We start from the raw sequence: 21,499 nt of genomic DNA on the forward strand, positions 1-21,499 counted from the left end.
AAATGCGGTCACAAAGCGATAAATTTTATCCTCTGTTGCAAAACTTTTTGACCCGGCAGGATGGCTGTCGCCAGTTATGATCCCAAGATGCTTCTCCAAGAAATCTGGCTGGATGGCAGCGATTGGGATGAAAGCGCCAAGCCCGCAACATTATCAAAATGGCAACATTTCTCAGAAAATCTGCCAGCCATTTGCCACATCGAAATCCCTCGATGGGTTAATGTCGTTCCAGGGCAAGACACCCAAATCCACGGGTTCTGTGATGCCTCGGAAAAAGCATATTGCGCAGCGATTTACATCCGCACACATGTGGGCAACCAAATAAAATCTTCACTTTTGGTTGCGAAATACAAAGTTGCCTCCATAAAAACGGTAAGCTTACCCCACTTAGAGCAGTCCTACTCACCAAACTGGCTGCAACTGTTGGAAAATAGCTCAACTTACAAGCATGCAACACATTCTTTCGGTCAGATTCTGAGATTGTACTAGCCTGACTAGAAAAACCTCCATCGACCTGAAAAACTTATGTGGCCAACCGTACCTCTCAAATTCGAGAATATCTTCCTAGCGGCACCTGGCGCCACGTATCTAGCCAAGACAACCCTGCTGATCTTGGCACACGTGGTTGCAAGCCGCTTGATTTGGTGGCACGGTCCACAATGGCTTTCTTGCCACATTTCGGCATGGCCAAAGCCGAAAGCAGGTAGCGCTTCTCCACCCGAGAAACGCAAGGTCGAAGCATATCACGCACTCGAGGAAGAGGACGATATTCTTCAACGTTTCTCCTCATATTCTCGAGCTCTCCGTGTGATTGCATACGTGTTCCGCTTTGCGAAAAATGCCTGCAACAAATCCAAATCGGTGGCAACAACACATAATCCCCATCTGACGTACAAAGAGTTGCCACTTTTGAAAACGCGGATTGCGGCAATGGCACAATCTCGCCATTTCGGGGCGGAAAAGAGCGCCTTACAAAACAAAATGCCAATAAGCAAAAAGAGTTCCCTTCTGGCTCTTGATCCATTTCTGGATGGATACGGACTCCTACGTATCGGTGGCCGATTGGAACATTCTACAATGCAATACAACGAGAAGCGTCCAGTAATCCTTCCTCCGGATTCAAGGTTATGCAAGTTGTATCTGGAATTTTTACACCGCCTGCTTCTTAATGCAGAAATACGGTTGATGTTCCAAATAGCGAGGCAAGATTACTACATACCAAAATTAAAGCCTCTCATTAAAAAAATGTATTTTCCAATGCAAATCGTGAACGCTTTTAAAACAGAAAACGCGCACGCAAATAATGGCAGCTCTACCACCTGAGCGCTGCAATTTCCCACTCCCCTTTTTCCACAACAGGAGTAGACTTTGCAGGTCCATTCCAAATAAAAGCATCGGTTCTGAGGTCGACCACTATCATAAAAGCGTACGTGGCTGTATTCGTCTGTTTTTCCACAAAGGCAGTACACCTCGAGCTATGCTCCGACCTTACCACCGAAGCCTTTCGGGCAGCATTCGGCCGATTCGTCGGCAGACGAGGTTATCCCTCAAAAATGATGAGCGACAATGGTAAAACGTTCATTGGTGCTCAGCGCGCACTCGAACGCGACTTCGTTAAATTTCTTAACGAATGCTCCCCGGACATTGTGAAGAAATATGCCACCCAGTGCCCCCCATATGGGCGGCTTGTGTGAATCCGCAGTAAAAAGTTTTAAAACCCACTTCAAAAAAACCGCTGCATCCCACAAGTTTACATTCGAAGAATTCACGACGCTGTTGGTGCGTATTGAAGCAGTTCTCAATTCGAGGCCTCTAACCTCTCTATCCCAGGACCCATCTGACTTCACAGCGCTCACACCGGGTCACTTCCTTCGAGGTGCACCGCTATTAGCCATTCCTGAGCCAAACGTGAAGACCTCTCCTGGATAAATCGATGGGAAAACCTTAAATCGCTTCATCACCAATTCAGTCGACGCTGGGAAGAGGATTATCTGAAGGACCTTCAGAAGCGCTATAAATGGCAAACGCCATAGCGAAATCCTCAACCAGGCGACCTCGTCGTAATTAAAGAAGATTCGCTCCAACCCACCGAGTGGTGTCTGGGACGAATCGAGAACGTTCGCCTCGGCCCTGACAACCATGCTCGGGTTGTAGAGGTTCGCACCCAAAATGGGCTTGTCATGCGCCCCTTAGTAAAATTGTGCTTTCTTCCAAGGGAGCACTCTTCGCGCCCGGAGCTATAACTTATATACGCTTTCCTTGTATATCAAAATTTCCGTATTAAATGTCCGCTTATCATCCGCTGTATAAACCTACTTCTCGTTTCTCTGTCTGCTCTTGTACTTTCAGGACGACACCATCATGGCATCTCGACCAGCATGCCCATTGGCTCCCACGGCAGAGACCGATAACTGCCTCCAGTGTCGGCTCGGCCATCGCTACCACGCGCTGCGGGCCTGCCCGGCTTTTAAGGCGATGCGGCCACCGCAGCGTCCTACAGTGGCCAGGGCACAGGGCTACTGTTTCAATTGTCTGGCACTCACGCACACCACGGAGGAATGCGACTCCCGAGGGTGGTGCAAAATTTGGGGCCTGGCACATCACACCCTCCTGCACGAAACGCCAAAAGGTCGACGTGGGCAGCGCAAAGCCCCTCCACGGAAAACCCCCCAAGCATCCCGCAAGCCGAAACCCAAGCCGAAGAAGGAAAAAGAGAGGACGCCGACCTGCGCCTGCAGCACCCAAAAGACGCATCCTGCAGTTAAAACAGCGGCAACCCCCAAACTCGCGAAGACGCTCAAGCGCACGATCGCGCGCACCCCTCAAGGCCTGCAAACGGCGCAATACGAGTCGCGCCTTAGATACTACCATCCGCGCCCTGCAGGAACTGAAGAAGGTGCTTACTAGCACCTCCCTGCAGGGCGGACAGGATGTTTAAGCCGCCTACATTACCAAATTAAACGGCGGCACGCGCCACCCTCACGCGCAGCCGTACGCGGCGAACTGGAAAGCGCCAACACCGACGAGGGGCCATCACCATCAACCAATGCACGAATCGGCTAGTCTTGTACTAACAATCGGCAACCGCGGACGCGATCCTTTGTATTTAGTTTGAACACTTGTAAATATATCTAATTTAGAGTACTTTAGCTATGAACATTGAAAGTCAAGTACTAATAGCCGGCAACCGCGGACGCGCTTCTTTTGTATAGTGATATACACAACATTTATATTAAATTCTTTTAGACATATGTGTTTATTTCTGAAGTTTTGAAATTGAATTATGATAATTAAAGCAATAGAAGCTGTGTAAACTGAATTTCGAAAATTATAACGTTTGGAGAAAAAACCCAAACTATAAACTCTTTTTACTTAAAAGGAAAGAGATGAAGTGCAACGAAGAAAGACCACCTTTGTTCAGTATGTTGCAGCTGCTCTGCGACAGCATTATTCAAGGAAATGCACTATTCAAGATGAGCGACAGCACAATCACCACAAATATAAACTTGATCTAGATTTTTAAAATAATCCAAGTCACCAACCAATATACCAACAACGCACTGCATGTGGTAAACTTTTTTGCACTTATCACATTGCACAATGCTTTGAAAGCGCTCAACTCGATGACCACAAAAACAATCAAAAATCATCCCAAATTTTATTAAAAATTCATCTAGTGTAATAAATTATTTGTATTTGACCGAGACATACATCCAAACATAGACAGAACTTTAGACAGACATACTTATTTTTACCATATCAAAATCTTAAATCTACTCATCAAACACAAACACAACATATTAAAGAGGAAAGATAAACAAATTCAAGAAATACGAACACGAATAGAGAAACGGCTAAGCGCACCAGACTTCAAAGAATTTGTGGAAAAGGAAGATAATGTAACAGGTAAACTGATAATAGCTCTAAAACAACGGCAACAACTAAAACATGAAAAGCTTCGAAATAAACGCAACAAAGTACTTACCAACAACAACCACGAAGATTTGTTTGTCAACAAGACAAAGGTAGATATTCCGCAAGATATACAAGCGCTATTAGCAAAGAAAACGAAGTTTGGGCTACCGATTGAGAGCCAACAATTCCCTCTCTTCCAATATATTGCTGATGGAGAGGAATTAATACAAACTCTTACTGACAAAGAAAAGCAAGAAGAAGCGCGCACAAAATTCTCGTTACTGGTAAAAAATCATGTAACAGCTAAAAGGGAAAGTGCAATAGGCCGTGCAATATTAGATAGTGTAGAGCGGACACGGAAATTTCTTAGTAAAAACAACAACCATATACGAATTTTATCATCTGACAAAGGAAACAAAACTGCAGCCATGGAGATAGACGATTACAATAATAAAATGAGCGAGATTCTCAATGACTTGACGACTTACAGATTGAATAGAAAAGATCCCACCTTAAGGCTACAAACGAATAACAACAATTTAGTGGAAAAACTATACAGAATGGGATGTATCACGAAGGTGGAAAAAGGCAAACTCTCGACAATGACGGCACTACCGCCCAGGATTTATGGGCTACCGAAAATCCACAAGGAAGGACTTCCTCTCAGGCCGATTTGCTCAGCTATTAACTCTCCATCATATGGTCTATGCCAATTTCTAATAAATATTTTAAAAAATATCACGGCTGACTCCAAATACAACGTTGACAACACCCTTGAATTTAAAGATAGACCCAATAATACCTTCATTTGCGAAGATGAAAGACTCATCTCCTTTGACGTGGTTTCATTGTTTCCGAGCATACCAACACAAATGGCACTTGACATCATACGTAATAAATGGACGATTATAAAAGAACATACTAATATTCCAAAACAACTATTTATGGACATATTAAAGATTTGTATCGAAGAAAACAGATACTTTAAATTCAATGACACGGTTTATACACAATAAAGAGGTATGCCCATGGGATCGCTGGCATCTCCAGTTATCGCTGACATTATTATGGAAGAACTTTTGAACAATACGATTGAAAAATTAGTGCATAAACCAAGAATTATGACAAAATATGTGGATGATTTATTCGCAATTGTAAAACATGATGAAATACAGAATACCCTGAACGCGCTGAACACTTTTCATAAAAACATTAAGTTCACCATAGAACAGAAAGAAGAAGGAAAACTACCTTATTTAGATTCTATGGTTATAAAAAGAGATAGCTAGTTAAAACTTATATGGTATAAGAAACCAACTGCGTCAGGGCGACTAATAAATTTTTACTCTAAACACCCGAAGAGTATGATTATGAATAAAGCAATGAGTGGTATACAACGCATGCTACAGATATCAGACGATGTCTATCATAAAGAAATTAGACAGGAAATTTTTTCGCTACTCAAACTAAATGATTTTCCTGAAAATATTATAAGGACATTAATAAGAAGATCGATATGTGCAGGTAATCTAGAAAAATCCGCAACACCAAAAACGTTTAAATCGGTAATCTACGTACATCAACTACCAGAGCGTCTAATCAAGTCCAACTGTTACAATAATAAACAATTTAAAATATCCCATAAACCCTGCAACACACTAAAAAACATGTTCAATAAAACCAAGTCCATAATACCTCCTATGGAAAAAATCAACGTCATTTACAAAATTCCGTGCAATGGCAACAACTAGGAGGCATGCAGAAGTATTTACGTAGGCACCACCAAATCGAAGTTAAAACCGAGAATAGCACAGCACAAATCGGACATGAAACATTATTATAATTTAAATAACCAAAAAACTGCACTAACAGCCCACTGTGCATCTAGTGGCCACTGTCCGAACTTTGAGAAAGCGTCGGTATTACAACAACAAAATCACTATAGAAAGAGATTAACACTGGAAATGTTACATATAATACATACACCACCAGACATACGACTAAACTTCAAAACAGACACGATCAACTTCGCTCACTTGTACAGACACTTACTCACAAGAAAATCGACAGTACAAAACTCCACGCCAACGCGAACGGACGTTTAACTCAAAAATGTATGTATGTTTATAAAATATGGCATATTACATGTATGAAAATTTGTTTTTACATTGTTTTGTATAGTCACTTGAAGACGGTTACCGACGTGTAACCGAAATATATCGGAATGAAAAATAAAAACTGGTGGTTTTATTACTAAATACATTGACTTCGAGCCGGCACACATAAAAACAATATTTTTAAATTATATATATTTCATTTTTTTTGGTGAAAATACTGTAGTTACATTTGAATCCAGTTAGAGAACCAAAAGTTGTTAATTAAATTTTTTCAACTCAAGTAATATCATATTTTGCTTTATAAAAAATTCCCAATTTTGATGAGTACGCTATGATTCTGGAATTGAGCCGCTGTTTGAAAGAACTCTTTAGATTTTAGAAGTATGCCTAGTTATCAGCATGAGCTCTGATGGTACTTGAGCCCAAATGCTTGTTGGGTATATTCGACGCCATTGCCAACAAGCGCAAATATGTGATAGGTTAATTAGAGTTTAACCCTGCCAGATCGGCCGCTTAAGCTCAGCTTAAACTTCAGTTAACGTAGACTGAAAAACAGCAGAATAAGTTTAAGCGTAGTTTGACTGACAAACTGAGTTGAACTTTTACTGAAAAACCGAGCCTTACAAATAATACAAAGAGCCTAATATGCTCCCTTAAATACAATTAAATAAAGAAAATTCCAACTTGGAACACAGATACGAAAGATTTTAAACAGTATTCATTAAATTAAGTCAGGTAAGTTATTGTTTTGGATTGATGCAAATGATTTTCCAGTCATCTGTGAAAATACCCTCTGTCTTGAACTTATTAAAATTAAATTTTAAAGGGGTTGCTTTTGTTGCGACGTTTTTAAACGAACTCGCGGAAAATCCATCATATTCAGTTTTATCAGATGGTTTGAGTCTAATAATACTGTTTATGAAATCATCAGATAAAATTAAGACAGAACCGGCATTGTCAGTATATATATTTCTGTCATCAGGTGTAAAATTTAAGCTAAAAAAACACCGTTAATTAGTTTGCCGCATCAGTGCAGTTGCTCGCAGATCAATAAAAGCCGAACGATTTTGGGGCTGGTTTTAACACCTAACTCAACAGTGAGTATGTAGTTTCTATAAAAAAATTCATCTAAACATTTAAACTCTTTCGAGTATTTTTGATAACGAGGGAAAAAATCACAGTGCTAGTAGCCTTATATTTTTTCAAAACCTTATATTTTTTATCTGACGATTGTACCGAAGTAGATTATAGAGGTTTTTCCTGAAAACAGGCACATACTTTAAGCACTAACTAACTTAGACAGAAAAATGTATGCACTTAACAGCCCATACAAAGTTAAAGTGCACATGTATACGAGCCTGAAAACTCGTCATATATGTACATATATTACACAGCGTTCATTGTGACATACCATTTGCGTTGCTGGTTTTCAGCCAAGCTTGTAATGTCCAGTGACATGATAAAGCTTTATCAGACAAATATTTGTTTTTGTAAATAAGCTATTGCAACAAATTATACAATTATTCAATTATTGTACATATAACGAAAAATAATCAGTTTTGCAAATAAGCCAATGCAATGGATAATACAATTAAACAATTATTGTACATATAGCGTTGCCTCACTACGCTAGGGCCCTTGTTGATGGTGTGAAGGATAAGCCGAGCCCCATGGCGCAAGATGTTTTAGCTGAGCAGATTCGGAGCTTGAATCTACGCCTCATAGGAGGACAGCTGGATGTCGGTGGCCAAGAACTGTCATCCCCCTCCCCCCTACGATGCGTTGGATTCGGTTAGGAAAAGCTGTGAAGAGTCAATGAGATTTGTGATGTAAAAGCATACTACCCCAAACGTAGAAGTAGAGTGGAGACTCTACTACTGCAGTCAGTTTCTCTTAGAAAAACGTAATAATTGAATATTCTTTATTATAAGCCGGTGTTAAGCTCATGATTTCTTAAATAATAAGTATAAATTGAACACACCATTAAACAAACAAACATAAATATGTAAAACTGAGCCCGAGTTTACAAAGCTTCTCATTCGAAACGAAAAGGAACTTTACAAAAACTAATCTACATAACACACAAATTAATGTAGAGACAGAATGTCTCAAATGTGTTGTTAGTGTAGAAATGAGATAAACTGAATTAAGCAAGGAAACAAATACAAGCGGGATAGCATAGTTGTTAAAGCAACTGCAGTTTCACCGTGGGATTCGCGGTTCGAATCTCGGTAAAACCTTTGATAACATTACGAAATTGTCTGGTAATTATTACTTGGCGGTTTTCGAAATGGTACCATCGCAATATGCCAGTAAATGTTTCTTTCTTTCTTTTCGGTTTCTCTTAGAAAAACATAATAATTGAATATCAATATAATAATTGAAATCCAACGGAAATGAACTTTACAAAAACAAATCTACATAACACACAAATCAACATAGAGACAGAATGTCTCAATTGTGTTGTTAGTGTAGAAATGAGACAAAATGAATTTAGCAAGGAAACAAATACAAGCCGGATAGCCTAGTGGTTAAGGCAACTGCAGTTTTACCGCGTGATTCGCGGTTCGGTTCGGTGAAACCTTTGATAACATTACGAAATTTCCTGATGATGATTACGTAGCGGTTTTCGAAATGGTACCATTGCAATATGCCAGTAAATGTTTATTCATTTGTTTTCAGTTTCTATTAGAAAAACATAATAGTTGAACATTCAATTATTATAAGCCCTTAACACCGGCTTATAATAATTGAATATTCAATTATTATGTTTTTCTAAGAGAAACTTAGACCGGCTTATAATAATTGAATATTCAATTATTATGTTTTTCTAAGAGAAACTGAAAAGAAAGAAATAAACATTTACTGCCATATTAATTAAATATTCAATTATTATAAGCCGGTGTTAAGCTCATGAATTCTTAAATAATAAGTATAAATTGAACATACCATTAAACAAACAAATATTTAATAAGAAATTTTAATTTATCAATCATGGGCGGAAGCCCTGTACAGATCTGCCGCGCAGTATTCTAAGGTAAAAATATAAAATTATAAAAAGGTATAAAAACATGTCTTAAGTTAAGCTCATGGAGAATAGGGAATTCCAATAAAAATAGGAAAAAGGCATTGATGGCAATATCCTCCAAAGGAGATGTAACACACAAGAACGGTCAAAAATTATCTGCAAAAACAAATTTTTCTGAAACAAAATTATACATCCTATACACATATATACACTTACAGTTCCCTTATATTTTTTTAAAAACCTTTCCTTTGATTGTTTACCTTTTTCAACCAACGAGTGTACCAAGGTAGTTTATAGGGTTTTTTCCTGAAAACAGAACATACTTTAAGCACATTTTATATAAAATATTTTTAAAATAAGTAAGTTTTTAAGGGACTTAAACTATGAACATTTTCGTTCGTTTGTTTCATTAGCCATCGAGTGTGCTTGTAATTCTCAACTGGTTAGTGAAATATTCTAAAGACATGGTTTAAATTTTTTATACCAAAGCGGGGTTTTTCAAATCAAAATAAGATGGCCCTACCCGCAGCCTATAACCCCCAGTGCTCGCCTCCAATAAATACATAAAAAGTGTAACAGGTACATGGTGACCTCTCTCTAAAAATAATAACATAACATGCAGTCCATAAAAATAACAAATAATATAATTATACGAAAAAAAAAACAATAAACCCATTCGCCCGTCGAATCACCAAAGCTTAGACATGGTCCTTCGAGCCGGATAACTGGCTCGTATGGAAGCTTCACTAGACGACTAAGCCGTCTGGGCGGGCGAGTATGTTTAAGTGACTTAAAATATGAACATTTTTCGTTCGTTTCATTAGCCATTGAGTGTGCTGGTAATTCTTAACTGGTTAGTGAAATATTCTGAAGACATTGTTTAAATTTTTTATCCAAAAGCGGGGGTTTTCAAAGCAAAATAAAATAGCTCAACCCGCAGCCTATACCTTAGAGCCCCCAGTGCTCGCCCCCAATAACTACATAAAAGGCGTAACAGGTACATGGCGACCTCTCTCTTAAAATAATAACATAACATACAGTCCACAAAAATAACACATAACAAACAAAACAAAAACAAAAAACAAAACCCCATTCGCCCGTCGAATCACCAAAGCTTAGACAGGACACAAGCTGAGACATCTGGCGAAGAAAACAGTGCACCCCAATTTCACTTCAATAAGTCGAGGTGTTTTTTAGAAATCGCAGGCTTTGAAGTTAAACGAAGCTTTATCAAAAGATGCAGTTGAAGAAAATTTATAGAACTAAAATTAGCGAGAGGTAATAATGATACCAGATCACGAATGAGGAAAGTGGCACTCGTTTAAAGAAGTATGTATGTTGTGGCACACAAAAACAAGACCGGGAATTCTGTATATTTTGTTGCGAAATTTATAAATTTTTGCCAAGTTAAGACTCAATCTATATATAAAAATCAAATTCTGTGTGTGTGTGTTCGCTATGGAAACGTATTTCCCACACTTCAATCATCACCAAATTTTTGCTGTAGGTTCCATCGATCAACACAATGGTTTTAGGCTAAAAATAATTTCGATATATAAAAGGGGCGTGGCAACTCCCATACAAATGGAATCATTGGTACTACATAACTCTGAAGGTATACATGACAGAACATTGAAATTCAGTAAGGAGTTATATGAAGTCAATCCCTAACACCACCAAGAAAATGTGGAATTAGGAAAAAGGGGGCGTGGCACCTCCAACACAAATGGAATATATCATACTGCATATCTCTGGATGTAGTAATGTTAGGATAATGAAAATTGGTAAGGAGCTATATGACGTTAAGTCCTAATACTTCCAGTAAAATGTGGAATTGGGAAAAAGGGGCGTGGCACCTTCCCTACAAATGGGATTTTTCAGAACTATGGCTTCCGTACAAACTTAGTTTATTTTATCACCTCAATTTGACTGCATTGTTGAGTTTGGCTGTTATTCCTTTTTGACGTTTAATAATCTGCCGCCGTTAAAAAAATTTGTTTGTTTCAGTCTATCTACATCTGCTATAAAAATCAAATTCTGTGTGTGTGTTCCCTATGGAAACGTATTTCCCACACTTCCATCATCATCAAATTTTGGCTATAGGTTCCTTCGATCAAGACGAAGGGTTTTTATATTTCTGAATTAAGAATTTTAAATTTTAAATTTTTTTTGAGCTATGCGAACGAGCAATCTTAGCTCCCAAAAATGATCATGCTAACAAAATCAATGATCGCATTCAAAACCAAATTCCTGGTGAAGTTACGAAATATAAATCGATCGACACAGTTACAGATGGAGATCAAATTGTGAATTATCCAATTGAATTTCTAAACTCTCTAGAACCACCTGGAATGCCCGCGCATATATTAACACCAAAATTCTGCAATGGAACCAGACTTTGCGTTAAGAATCGAATGCCGAATGTTATCGAAGCAACAATCACCAGCGGTAAAAACAAAGGTGAAGATGTGCTCATACCACGGATCCCAATGATTCCTACAGATTTGCCATTCAATTTTAAGCCACTACAGTTTCCTGTACGCCTTGCTTTTGAAATTACAATCAACAAAGCACAAGGACAATCGCTTACTGTTGCAGGATTAAATTTAGAGAGTCCAAGCTTTTCCCATGGCCAGCTATATGTTGCTTGATTTAGAGTTGGAACGCCGAAAATTTTTTTTATCTTTGCACCGAAAAAAAGACCAAAAATAATATGTACCCACTTGCATTACAATAGGATACAATAATAAAATATTTTGAAAGAAAATTTCACCAAATATGCGTACATAATTCAATTCAATTTACAGAACAATAAACTAAATTATCAACAAACAAAACAAAAAAATAACGCAACATTCATTCGATCCAGGGCTTTACAACGTACGCCGGGTAAAGCTAGTATATTATCAATCTCTTGATCTATACTTATATTTATGGGTATAAGGCAAAATTATAGAACGAGGAAGACCATCCCACATTACATAAATTAAAATCACCTAATGCACATAGTACGTTATTATCATCCAATTTACTTAAAACTAGAGAGGACACGTTATTATCTAGTATACGCATGATAAATATAATCAGCACTATTTGCCGGAATATATGACACTAGGAAGAAAAGCGAGCAAATCAGTCTTTTCGAGCTCAATTATATTGGAGTCATAAGAGCGCCACCACCTCTCTTGCATCCAGTTTTGATGGGATCTCTATCCATTTAATAAACTTTACACATGTTTAAGTCAAAGTATTCACAATCATAAAAATCATTTGTGAGCCATGTTTCAACTAAATAAACACATCAAACACCAGGCGTGAACTAAAACATCAAATTGTCTCGGCCTTTGTTCGAAGGCCAGATATATTTTGGTAGCAAACTTTAATACTGCTTGTGATAACAGCACCTGTACAATGAGCTTGTACAGGGTTGGTTTGGAGCCTTTTAGAGGGGCCTCGTCTTTTGGGAAAAAAACGAACAGGGCGAATCAGTGCACTTGCGGACCAAATGTCTGCTTTAACTCATTTGCAGTTTATCATAGCAACAGTCCAACAGACCCAATTCAAATGTTATTTTTTTAAGTATAGTGAGGTCAGCGGGCGGCAAACGATCAATTTCATATCCATATCTGCATATTTGGAAATATATCTAAGAATATCATTGTCCGAAGCGTTGAGCGAAAAAGATAAAATATGAAGCCATTTAAATTCAGGGACAACGCTCAACTCATTATTGCTGCTTGAACCTATTTTGGTCTAATATTATTGTGATTGGATTTGGTAAAACTTTGTAATCGGGTGTTTTCTCTAAAGATCCTTTTTGCATGCTGCAGTGGTTAGATTGCTCTTTAGCAGTCGCAGCGATATTCTACTTGCTGAGTATTTTTTACAGCACTTTTATATTTTTTAACTTGGGTGTTGTCGTTTTCTTTATCTCATTCTGCGAATTAGAGGGTTAGGCCTGATTTGCATTTAAGCGCCGTTTAATATTATGTTCAGACTTACTCGTTTAACGGCTCATACTTGTTTTATGAGTGAAACAAGTTGAAAACATGTGTTTTCGTCTTGTAAAATATGTCAATAAAATAAGTTGAAAACACTTGTATTCGCCGAAATTTAGATTGAAAACAAGATGAAACCACCCAACAGTATGTCTTATATAAACCCTCATATTTGCCATATCAGTAAGAAAAGTATCACTAATAAATTTGAAAACTTTCCATTATATTAAACAGGCCAAATGGAGAAACTTGAGGGATAAAATGCGTATGAGTTTTTGACTCTCTCTTGCATATAAGCTTTTCGTATTTATGTATGCTATAGCGCTCTCACTTTAACACCTAATACGTCAGCGATATATAAAGAATAGTCTATGAAATTAAATATGGATGGTATAAGCAATTATATAAGTGATTGTTACAAGAATTGTATGGGTGATTTATAAGGGAATATATAACCACTTAAAGAAGGAATTATGTATGCTATTAAATAAGGGACTATATAAGCAACCAAATAAGGTATTATTAAATGATTAAATAAGAATTATACATTACCCTGGAATACTTCCCAATCCTCGTCAGCAAGAAAATAATGGGGTAAATTATATAAAATTATAAGAGTCTATTAAGTTTATATACCATATAAAGCTCACAAAATTATATGAAAGATTTTATTATTCATGAGGTTTATATGGATATGGTGCTCCTATAATTTTACACAAACACTCTTAACATTTTATAAACTTGAATTTTTAAAGTATATTGATTAAATTTTTTTACTATAACTACTAACTTTAAACAGCATAACATAAAAATTAATTTTTTCAACTTTTTTTACATCTATCGCTTATCTAAAGTAAGTTATGACAAAAACATGATGTAACGTAGTATTACACTTCAAATATATACAAGTAAGTACATATGTATATAAATAATATACTATTATAATATTAAAAATTGTGAAGTCAGTCGTTGCGAGCAAGCGAAGCATAGCGGTCGTATTTTGAAGTCGATGGCAGTCGTGCCTACGTTTACATATATTTCTATAGTTTTTACTATTATCAGCAACTTATCTTACTCTTGTTTTAAATAATTATTATTCAATAAATCCTGAAATGATCAATTATATTAAACTTTAAATCATATTCGAGTTTCATCTTGACAAGTCAAAAGTGAGATTCACTGACGCCTACACGAAATCCATAAAAAGGAAAAAATTTGCATCATCTACAAATACAAACGCATAACGACCGCGCAGAGCTAAATCGAAACATGAAGAAGAAGCATTAAAAATCAAATCAACGGAAAACAATTTGGTTTACTCTTTGGTGAACCAAAACCACGGAAAAAAAAGCCCCTGCAACGAGCATTCTGTATGTGAATACACACAACGTCAACTACAAAGCAGAGAATTCTCAGCGAACAACGGCAGCGCGTCAGCGAAACGTACAATCGCAAAGACACTGCAAATAAAAAAAAAAATACAACATACGGCAAACGAAAATAACTCAGCCACGCACAGGCAACATTGACTGAAACGCAAGCAGAGTAGCAACGAGCAAGGGCGCCAACAGCTAAACGGACATCAAAACGAAACAAAAAGACAATTTTGCAAAGCATCGGATGGAAAAAAGTAAAACGATCAACTCCAGAAAAGTTTTGTTAACGGGGCAACAAAAATAAAGCGACGTCGGCGAGGCGACCAAGTAAGACGCAAATTAAAAACAAACGACGCTGGCAGAGAAAACATCGAGAACAATGTAGAAGGGCATTTTTTTGGACGTGCACAGCAACAAGGGGAGTTCAATTTTAGCGTTCGAGGAATAAGCATTGCATTTTGTGGCGACTTACAAAAGGGAAGCTTATTTGGCATAATAATAATTGAATTATTAAATGCACCATGATTAAATTAAATTCTTTAAAGGTGAACCAGCTGAATCACCTTCTGCAGACCAACAATGTATCGATGACCGGCACGAAAGCCCATAAGGTGGTAAAACTGCAGGAAATTTTGGGCAGCGACGAAATTGATGCATCTGAACTGGAAGATGTGGACAATGACTTGCAAGCACAAATAAACGGATTGAAAGAGGTCATGTCGACGTTGGCTAACACAATAAGTACATTGAATTCTGCACATTCACGGGACAGTGGCAATACTCAAAGCCACTCCAATAACGAAAACACATCGCAAATTTTGCAAATACCAACTGTAGGTGGAAACCATCAAACGACGGGGCGTGCAACAATGAAGATACAAGATATGGTAGGCGTGATGCCCGATTTTGATCCAGTTAAGGATCTTACAGCAGCGCCACAGTTTATTACACGCGTCGATCAACTACGTCAGGCATACGGCTGGCAAGACAATTTGGTTCTTGTGGCAATTCAACACAAATTTAAAGGTATAGCCAAGCGGTGGTTGGATTCCCAAGCTGTTTTCAGCACTTGGGAGCAATTTGTTAATGCATTTGAAAGGGATTTTCCTGCCAAATGCAATGCAGCAGAAACGCACAAAGCCTTAATGAAACGAAAACGTAAAACTGGAGAGGATTACGTTGAATATTTTTATACAATGTTAACGATGGGACACCAGGGTAGACTCGACGATCAGTCAATAATCTCACACGTTATCAGCGGTCTGAATGATGCTGCGTTGACATGAAATTTAGCAACAATGAATTTCCACACATGTAGCGAGTTACTGGCGGCACTAAAGAATGTGGTTGCTATCACGGCGACCACGGTAACAACACCAATGTATAATCAGAAAGCTATTAAAACCGAAGGTAAAGAAAGCAATAAGCCAACGGGGCTGAAATGTTATAACTGCAATGAGTATGGGCATATCTCAAAGAAATGTCCACGACCTCAAAGAAAGCAACGTTGCACAGTATGCTCAAAGGTGGGGCATGATGCAAAAACCTGCATTAGTAAACCGAGGGTGGCAAAAATAACTGAGCTAGTCGAAAATGTTGAAGCACCCCCGGTACTTAAAACAGTGGTGCTGAACGGCAAAAACCTTGAAGCATTTGTTGATACAGGTAGCGTTAGCTCACTTATTAGGTCAAAGGCGGCTGAAGGTATAAATAGTCTCGAAACATACAAACGCTTTATTGGCTTTGGAGGGTCTGAGGTTGAAGTTACGCGCAAAATAGAGGTAAATGCGTGTGTAGATGACAAGGTTCTTCCTGTAACGTTATACGTGGTTAACGATAATATGCTACCACATGATGTATTATTAGGGCGAGATGTTTTACAGAACAATGAGTACCGCATGGTGATTGATAGAGGGGTACTTCGCTTGGAAGAATTAACCACAAACAATTTTAATATTCCCAACGATTTAGATCGGGAAGAACGAAAAAGGTTATTGAAGTTACTCGACACTTACAAATCTAGTTTTTCTGAAGACATAAGTCATATCGGCAAATGTTAAGATGCCCAGATGACTATCGAAGTAACCACAACGAACCCTATCCTGGGAAAGCGGTACCAGGTACCATTCTCTCAGCGACCGATTTTATCTGAAATTTTAAAGAAATTGTTAGACAACGATATAATAAGACCAAGTAATTTTCCCCATGCCGCATCAGTACAATTGGTAAAAAAGTCAAACGGGGAGAATCGGATGTGCATTGACTATCGTGCATTGAACGAGGTCACCATAAAGAAAAACTATATAATGCCTATAGTTTGGATATGACATCTGGCTACTACCAGATTCCAATAGAAGAGAAATCTAAAGCATACACGGCATTCCTAACGCATGAAGGATTATTTGAACACAATGTGATGCCATTCGAGCTCGTCAATGCCCCCATGTTTTTTCAGGAAACCATTGTGAACATCATTAAGCGGCTCCCGAATAGGAATAAAATCATTAATTACGTTGATGAAGTAATCATCGCAACGAGAGACGAATCAGAAGGACGAGCGGTATTACAAGAGTTCCTAGAAGCGATTAAACAATCTAATCTGACACTAAGACCATCAAAATGCACGTTTCTGGCGAAGACGGTAAACTTCCTGGGCCATACGATTAACGGCGATGGTATACGGCCAGGGCCAGAGAAGACGAAGTGTATCAGAAAGTTTCCAACGCCTAATTCGTCAGTTTCTGGGTCTTACGGGGTTTTTTCCGCAAGTTTGTCCCCAGTTACAGCGTGATTTCTATCCCTCTTTCGGCACTATTGAAAAAGCAAGCAACGTTTGTGTGGGGAGCTTCGCAAGAAACAGCTTTCCAGCGACTAAAAGATATTGTATCTACGAAACCCATGTTAACGTTGTTTGATCCGGGGCGGGATCACGAAGTTCATACGGATGCGAGTTCAATGGGTTTAGCAGCAGTGATGCTACAAAATGAAACAGACGGATACAAGCCAGTATTTTACTTCAGCAGAAAATGTAGCGAAGCCGAACAGAAGTACGCTAGCCATGAGTTGGAAGAGGCTTTGCAACGCTTCCGCAACTATCTGCTGGGGCGAACATTCAAGGTAGTAACCGATTGCGATGTAATTGCAAGAACGAAATCTACGACACCATTGACACCTCGTATAGCTAGATGGTGGTTGAAACTCCAAGAGTTCGATTTCACGTGTCAACATAGACCGGGGTCAAAGATGTCACATGTTGATGGGATGAGCCAATCCCCAGTGCTGCCACCAAGTAACAAAGAAACAGTAGCTGATCTTGTTTTACAGGTATGCGAAACTGGCGATGACTGGGTGGGTTCAATGCAGTGGCAAGACGAACGACTAAGAGAAATAATTACGGGGTTACGAAGTGATAAGAAGAAAAAGCTAGACGAGTTCAAACATTACACGTTGCAGAAAGGACGGTTGTACCGAAACGTTGATGACCATAAGCAACTGGTGGTACCAAAGGCGATAAGGTGGCGTATAACCAAGTCATACCACGACGACGCAGGGCACTTCGCTCTGGAAAAAACAATCCAACGGTTGCAGCAGCATTTCTGGTTTCCACGGGTAAGAAGATATGTGAAGTCCTATATCGACGCTTGTCCAGAATATTGCCTCAATAAAGCAAAAGGCGGCAAACCAGAGGGCCAACTTCATTAACCGATGAGATAACACCGATTCCATTTCGGTCTCTACCCTTTCCCAAAAGCAAAAAAGGATAATTTGCATATCCTTGTGGTAGTATGCGCATTCAGCAAGTACTGCATCGTGAAGGCGGTGCGCAATACGAAGACGACTCCAGTAATTATTAAAAGAAATATTCCTAACATATGGGCAACCTAAAAGAGTGACCACGGATCGAGGTACGGCGTTCACGTCAGCTGAGTTCAACCGTTTCATGACAGAGAACGGTATTCAGCATGTAAAGGTGGCAGTAAGAACTCCTCGTGCAAATGGGCAGGCAGAACGTATCAATAAAACGGTTCTGGCTTCACTGAAATGTACAACGAAGAGCGACAGGGAATGGGACGTCGCATTGCCAACGTTACAATGGAACATAAATACACAAGCAAACGCAACAACGGGGTTTAGTCCAAACCAATTGGTATTCAACTTTAGCGCGCGCGATGTATCCACTAACCGATTAATTCAAGCTATCGAAGATGAGAGTGACACCCCAGGGAATGTTGAGTTCCGACGTCAAGAAGCATGTGAATCGATGAAGAAAGCCAGGAGCGCCTGGAAAGAGCGATATGATAAACGACACCAAACGCCACGACAATATGAGGTGGGTGATCTAGTAGTAACCGAGTATGTACCCTCCGCAACAGGTACGTCTCACAAGTTGAACCCATTGTTCAGGGGCACGTACATATATGGTAACAAAGGTGCTCCTTCATGGCCGATATCTTATTGAGGATCTTCCTGATGCGTCGAAAAGCCAACGGCGGTATTCTGGAATACTAGCCAGTGATGGGTTGAAGCCATGGTGTACACTAGGTCCGGAAGACAATGAAGTCAACAGCGACGCTGAATCGTCACCCGATGACGAGCTGTCAGGAGAGGCCGAGCTGTGAAGTCAGTCGTTGCGAGCAAGCGAAGCATAGCGGTCGTATTTTGAAGTCGATGGCAGTCGTGCCTACGTTTACATATATTTCTATAGTTTTTACTATTATCAGCAACTTATCTTATTCTTCTTTTAAATAATTATTATTCAATAAATCCTGAAATGATCAATTATATTAAACTTTAAATCATATTCGAGTTTCATCTTGACAAAATGTACATATTAATATTAGTATATATATGTGCAATTGGCGGCCACCGTGGTGTGATGGTAGGGTGCTCCGCCTATCACACCGTATGCCCTGGGTTCGCACCCCGGGCAAAGCAACATCAAAATTTTAGAAATAAGGTTTTTCAATTAGCATAAAGTTTTTCTAAGCGGGGTCGCCCCTCGGCAGTGTTTGGCAAGCGCTCCGGGTGTATTTCTGCCATGAAAAGCTCTCAGTGAAAACCCATCTCCCTTGCAGATGCCGTTCGGGGTCGGCATAAAACATGTAGGTCCCGTCCGGCCAATTTGTAGGGAAAATCAAGAGGAGCACGACGCAAATTGGAAGAGAAGCTCTGCCTTAGATCTCTTCGGAGGTTATCGCGCCTTAAATGTATTTATTTTTTTATTTATATGTAATTTTGAAAAACTTCGAGGCAGTTTATGCATATTTTATAACAGTTGGAAACAAATTTTGAAGGGTGAATGATTTTTGATTAATTTCAACGCAATACGATTCGCATTAAAATCAATGCAGCAACAGAACCATCGGCAGCAGCAACAAAACAAACACCAGCATCAACAAAACCAACAGCAGCAGCAATCTAATATTTTTAGGTATATACCAAAATTTTAATTTTTCGAAAGCAAAAACTTCTTTTGATGATACCGCTTATGACTTAATTCGATGCTTTTTCTTAACGCCTTTTCGAACTTATTTCGACCTTCAGTCGCGAAAACCTCTAAAGGGAGGAGAAACAAGTTAATAAAAGTAGTTACAATAAATAACAGCTAAACCTCTATTACCGTATAAAACTTGGTTGAATAGTTTCAATTGCATCAAAGCTCTCTTCTCCTTCCTTCCATCCAAGTTAAGCAAAAAGGCTAGGTCGGCGGTAATGACCCCGCGGAAAACCTCATCAACTGTTCCGATGCTGCCTTTAATTTGGACCAGTAAACTTTCTGCAAAAATATTTAAAAAATAAAATATCTTTTGAAAGTATTATTATTTCGTTCACCATTGATTAGAAGTATTCTTGTCTTTCCAGCTTTTCTTCAACGTCTATAGCTGCATCAATACTGACTAAAGGCAATGTTGCAGCGATCTCTATTTGCAGTTCGTCTTGAACTTCGCCTGTCAGACGACCAACCGAGCGTAGCACTTTGGCTACCAATACTTTACATTCGCGGATGGGTTGGTTCTGTGACATTAGCGTTGCCTGGTCGCAAGCTTACTCGACATTTTGTAGGCGTTCGTCAATTTTTTGCTGTTTAGCAATTAAGGTTTTTAGATTTTCCAAAATCTCAGCAAAAATCGCATGAAAGTCTATTTAATAAGTAGAAAAATAATGATGGGTAAATAAACTACTCTATATATGTAGATAAAATAATAAAATACCATATCAATTCAAGTACCTGGACTTTGTAAAACCTTTGGCATTGGCGTGTTGGAGGTGAGTTGTGAAACCGCTACTTCGTTCGAATTTTTATCGGATTCGCACAACTTTTTTGCAACCTTTGGAGCTGATAGTTTGGTAGTGATTTGTGCGGCAGCTACCTCATTAAATATTCCATCGGTCGCGAAGCGTTTTTTTATTACAATTTTAGCTTTGAAATATTAAAATCTACTATTATAAATATGCACATACATATGTATTCAAAATGTTTCACCTTTATTCATTTGTGATGTGATGGGCGTATACGTATTACTTTGACTCATTTGTGATGTGGTGGGAGAATCCATCTCCATCTCATGAAATAAAAATAGTCTAAAATTAGTTGTGTTACTTTATATAAATAATAAATAAATGAAATAAATCAGCGGAAATGCTTTAATGTGAAAAGTCGCGAAAAATATTGTGAAGCAATGGATTCAAAATAAATTTATTTTCGTGTGATATGCAAAAGTATTTAAATTTTATATCCTGGCGATTTACTTCAATTGTTTGTCCATTTAACTGGCTAGCTACAATAATACCCAAGCTAGAGAAGATTGTAAAGGTTCTTCAAAATAGTTTCCAGTGTTTTTGAGAGTATATCCGAGCACCACTTCCTGTCCAGATTGATTTTTAGAGGAAGTTATTTTTAAAGGGACTGCTATTGAACTGAAACAATATGAATCTTTGTATTTTTTAATGTCAATATTAAAAGCACCCATTGTTGAAAAAGTACTGTTTACTAAATATGAATCTAATCTTTCTTGAATGCGTAAATACAATTGTTGTACAGTTTTATTTGGTTTTTTCATTAAT

The 21,499-nt window shown here is 38.5% G+C and overlaps 2 protein-coding genes across 2 annotated transcripts in view; both read right to left on the reverse strand.

The window, feature by feature from the left end:
* Ca-alpha1D (Ca[2+]-channel protein alpha[[1]] subunit D) overlaps positions 1-21,499 on the reverse strand; it is a 6,221,746-nt gene that overhangs the window by 6,112,369 nt on the left and 87,878 nt on the right. The window lies entirely within an intron of this gene.
* LOC137234622 (uncharacterized) overlaps positions 13,841-21,499 on the reverse strand; it is a 124,783-nt gene continuing 117,124 nt past the window's right edge. Inside the window, exons 3-7 of the mRNA XM_067758068.1 lie at positions 20,919-20,997; positions 20,664-20,855; positions 20,267-20,574; positions 20,055-20,210; positions 13,841-19,990 (exon numbers count right to left, since the gene is read on the reverse strand). Of these exons, the coding sequence (XP_067614169.1) occupies positions 20,480-20,574; positions 20,664-20,855; positions 20,919-20,997 (366 nt within the window). The 3' untranslated portion in view covers positions 13,841-19,990; positions 20,055-20,210; positions 20,267-20,479. The remainder of the gene's footprint in view (positions 19,991-20,054; positions 20,211-20,266; positions 20,575-20,663; positions 20,856-20,918; positions 20,998-21,499) is intronic.

Source organism: Eurosta solidaginis, chromosome X, assembly GCF_040869045.1.
Source record: "Eurosta solidaginis isolate ZX-2024a chromosome X, ASM4086904v1, whole genome shotgun sequence".
NCBI lineage: Eukaryota > Metazoa > Arthropoda > Insecta > Diptera > Tephritidae > Eurosta > Eurosta solidaginis.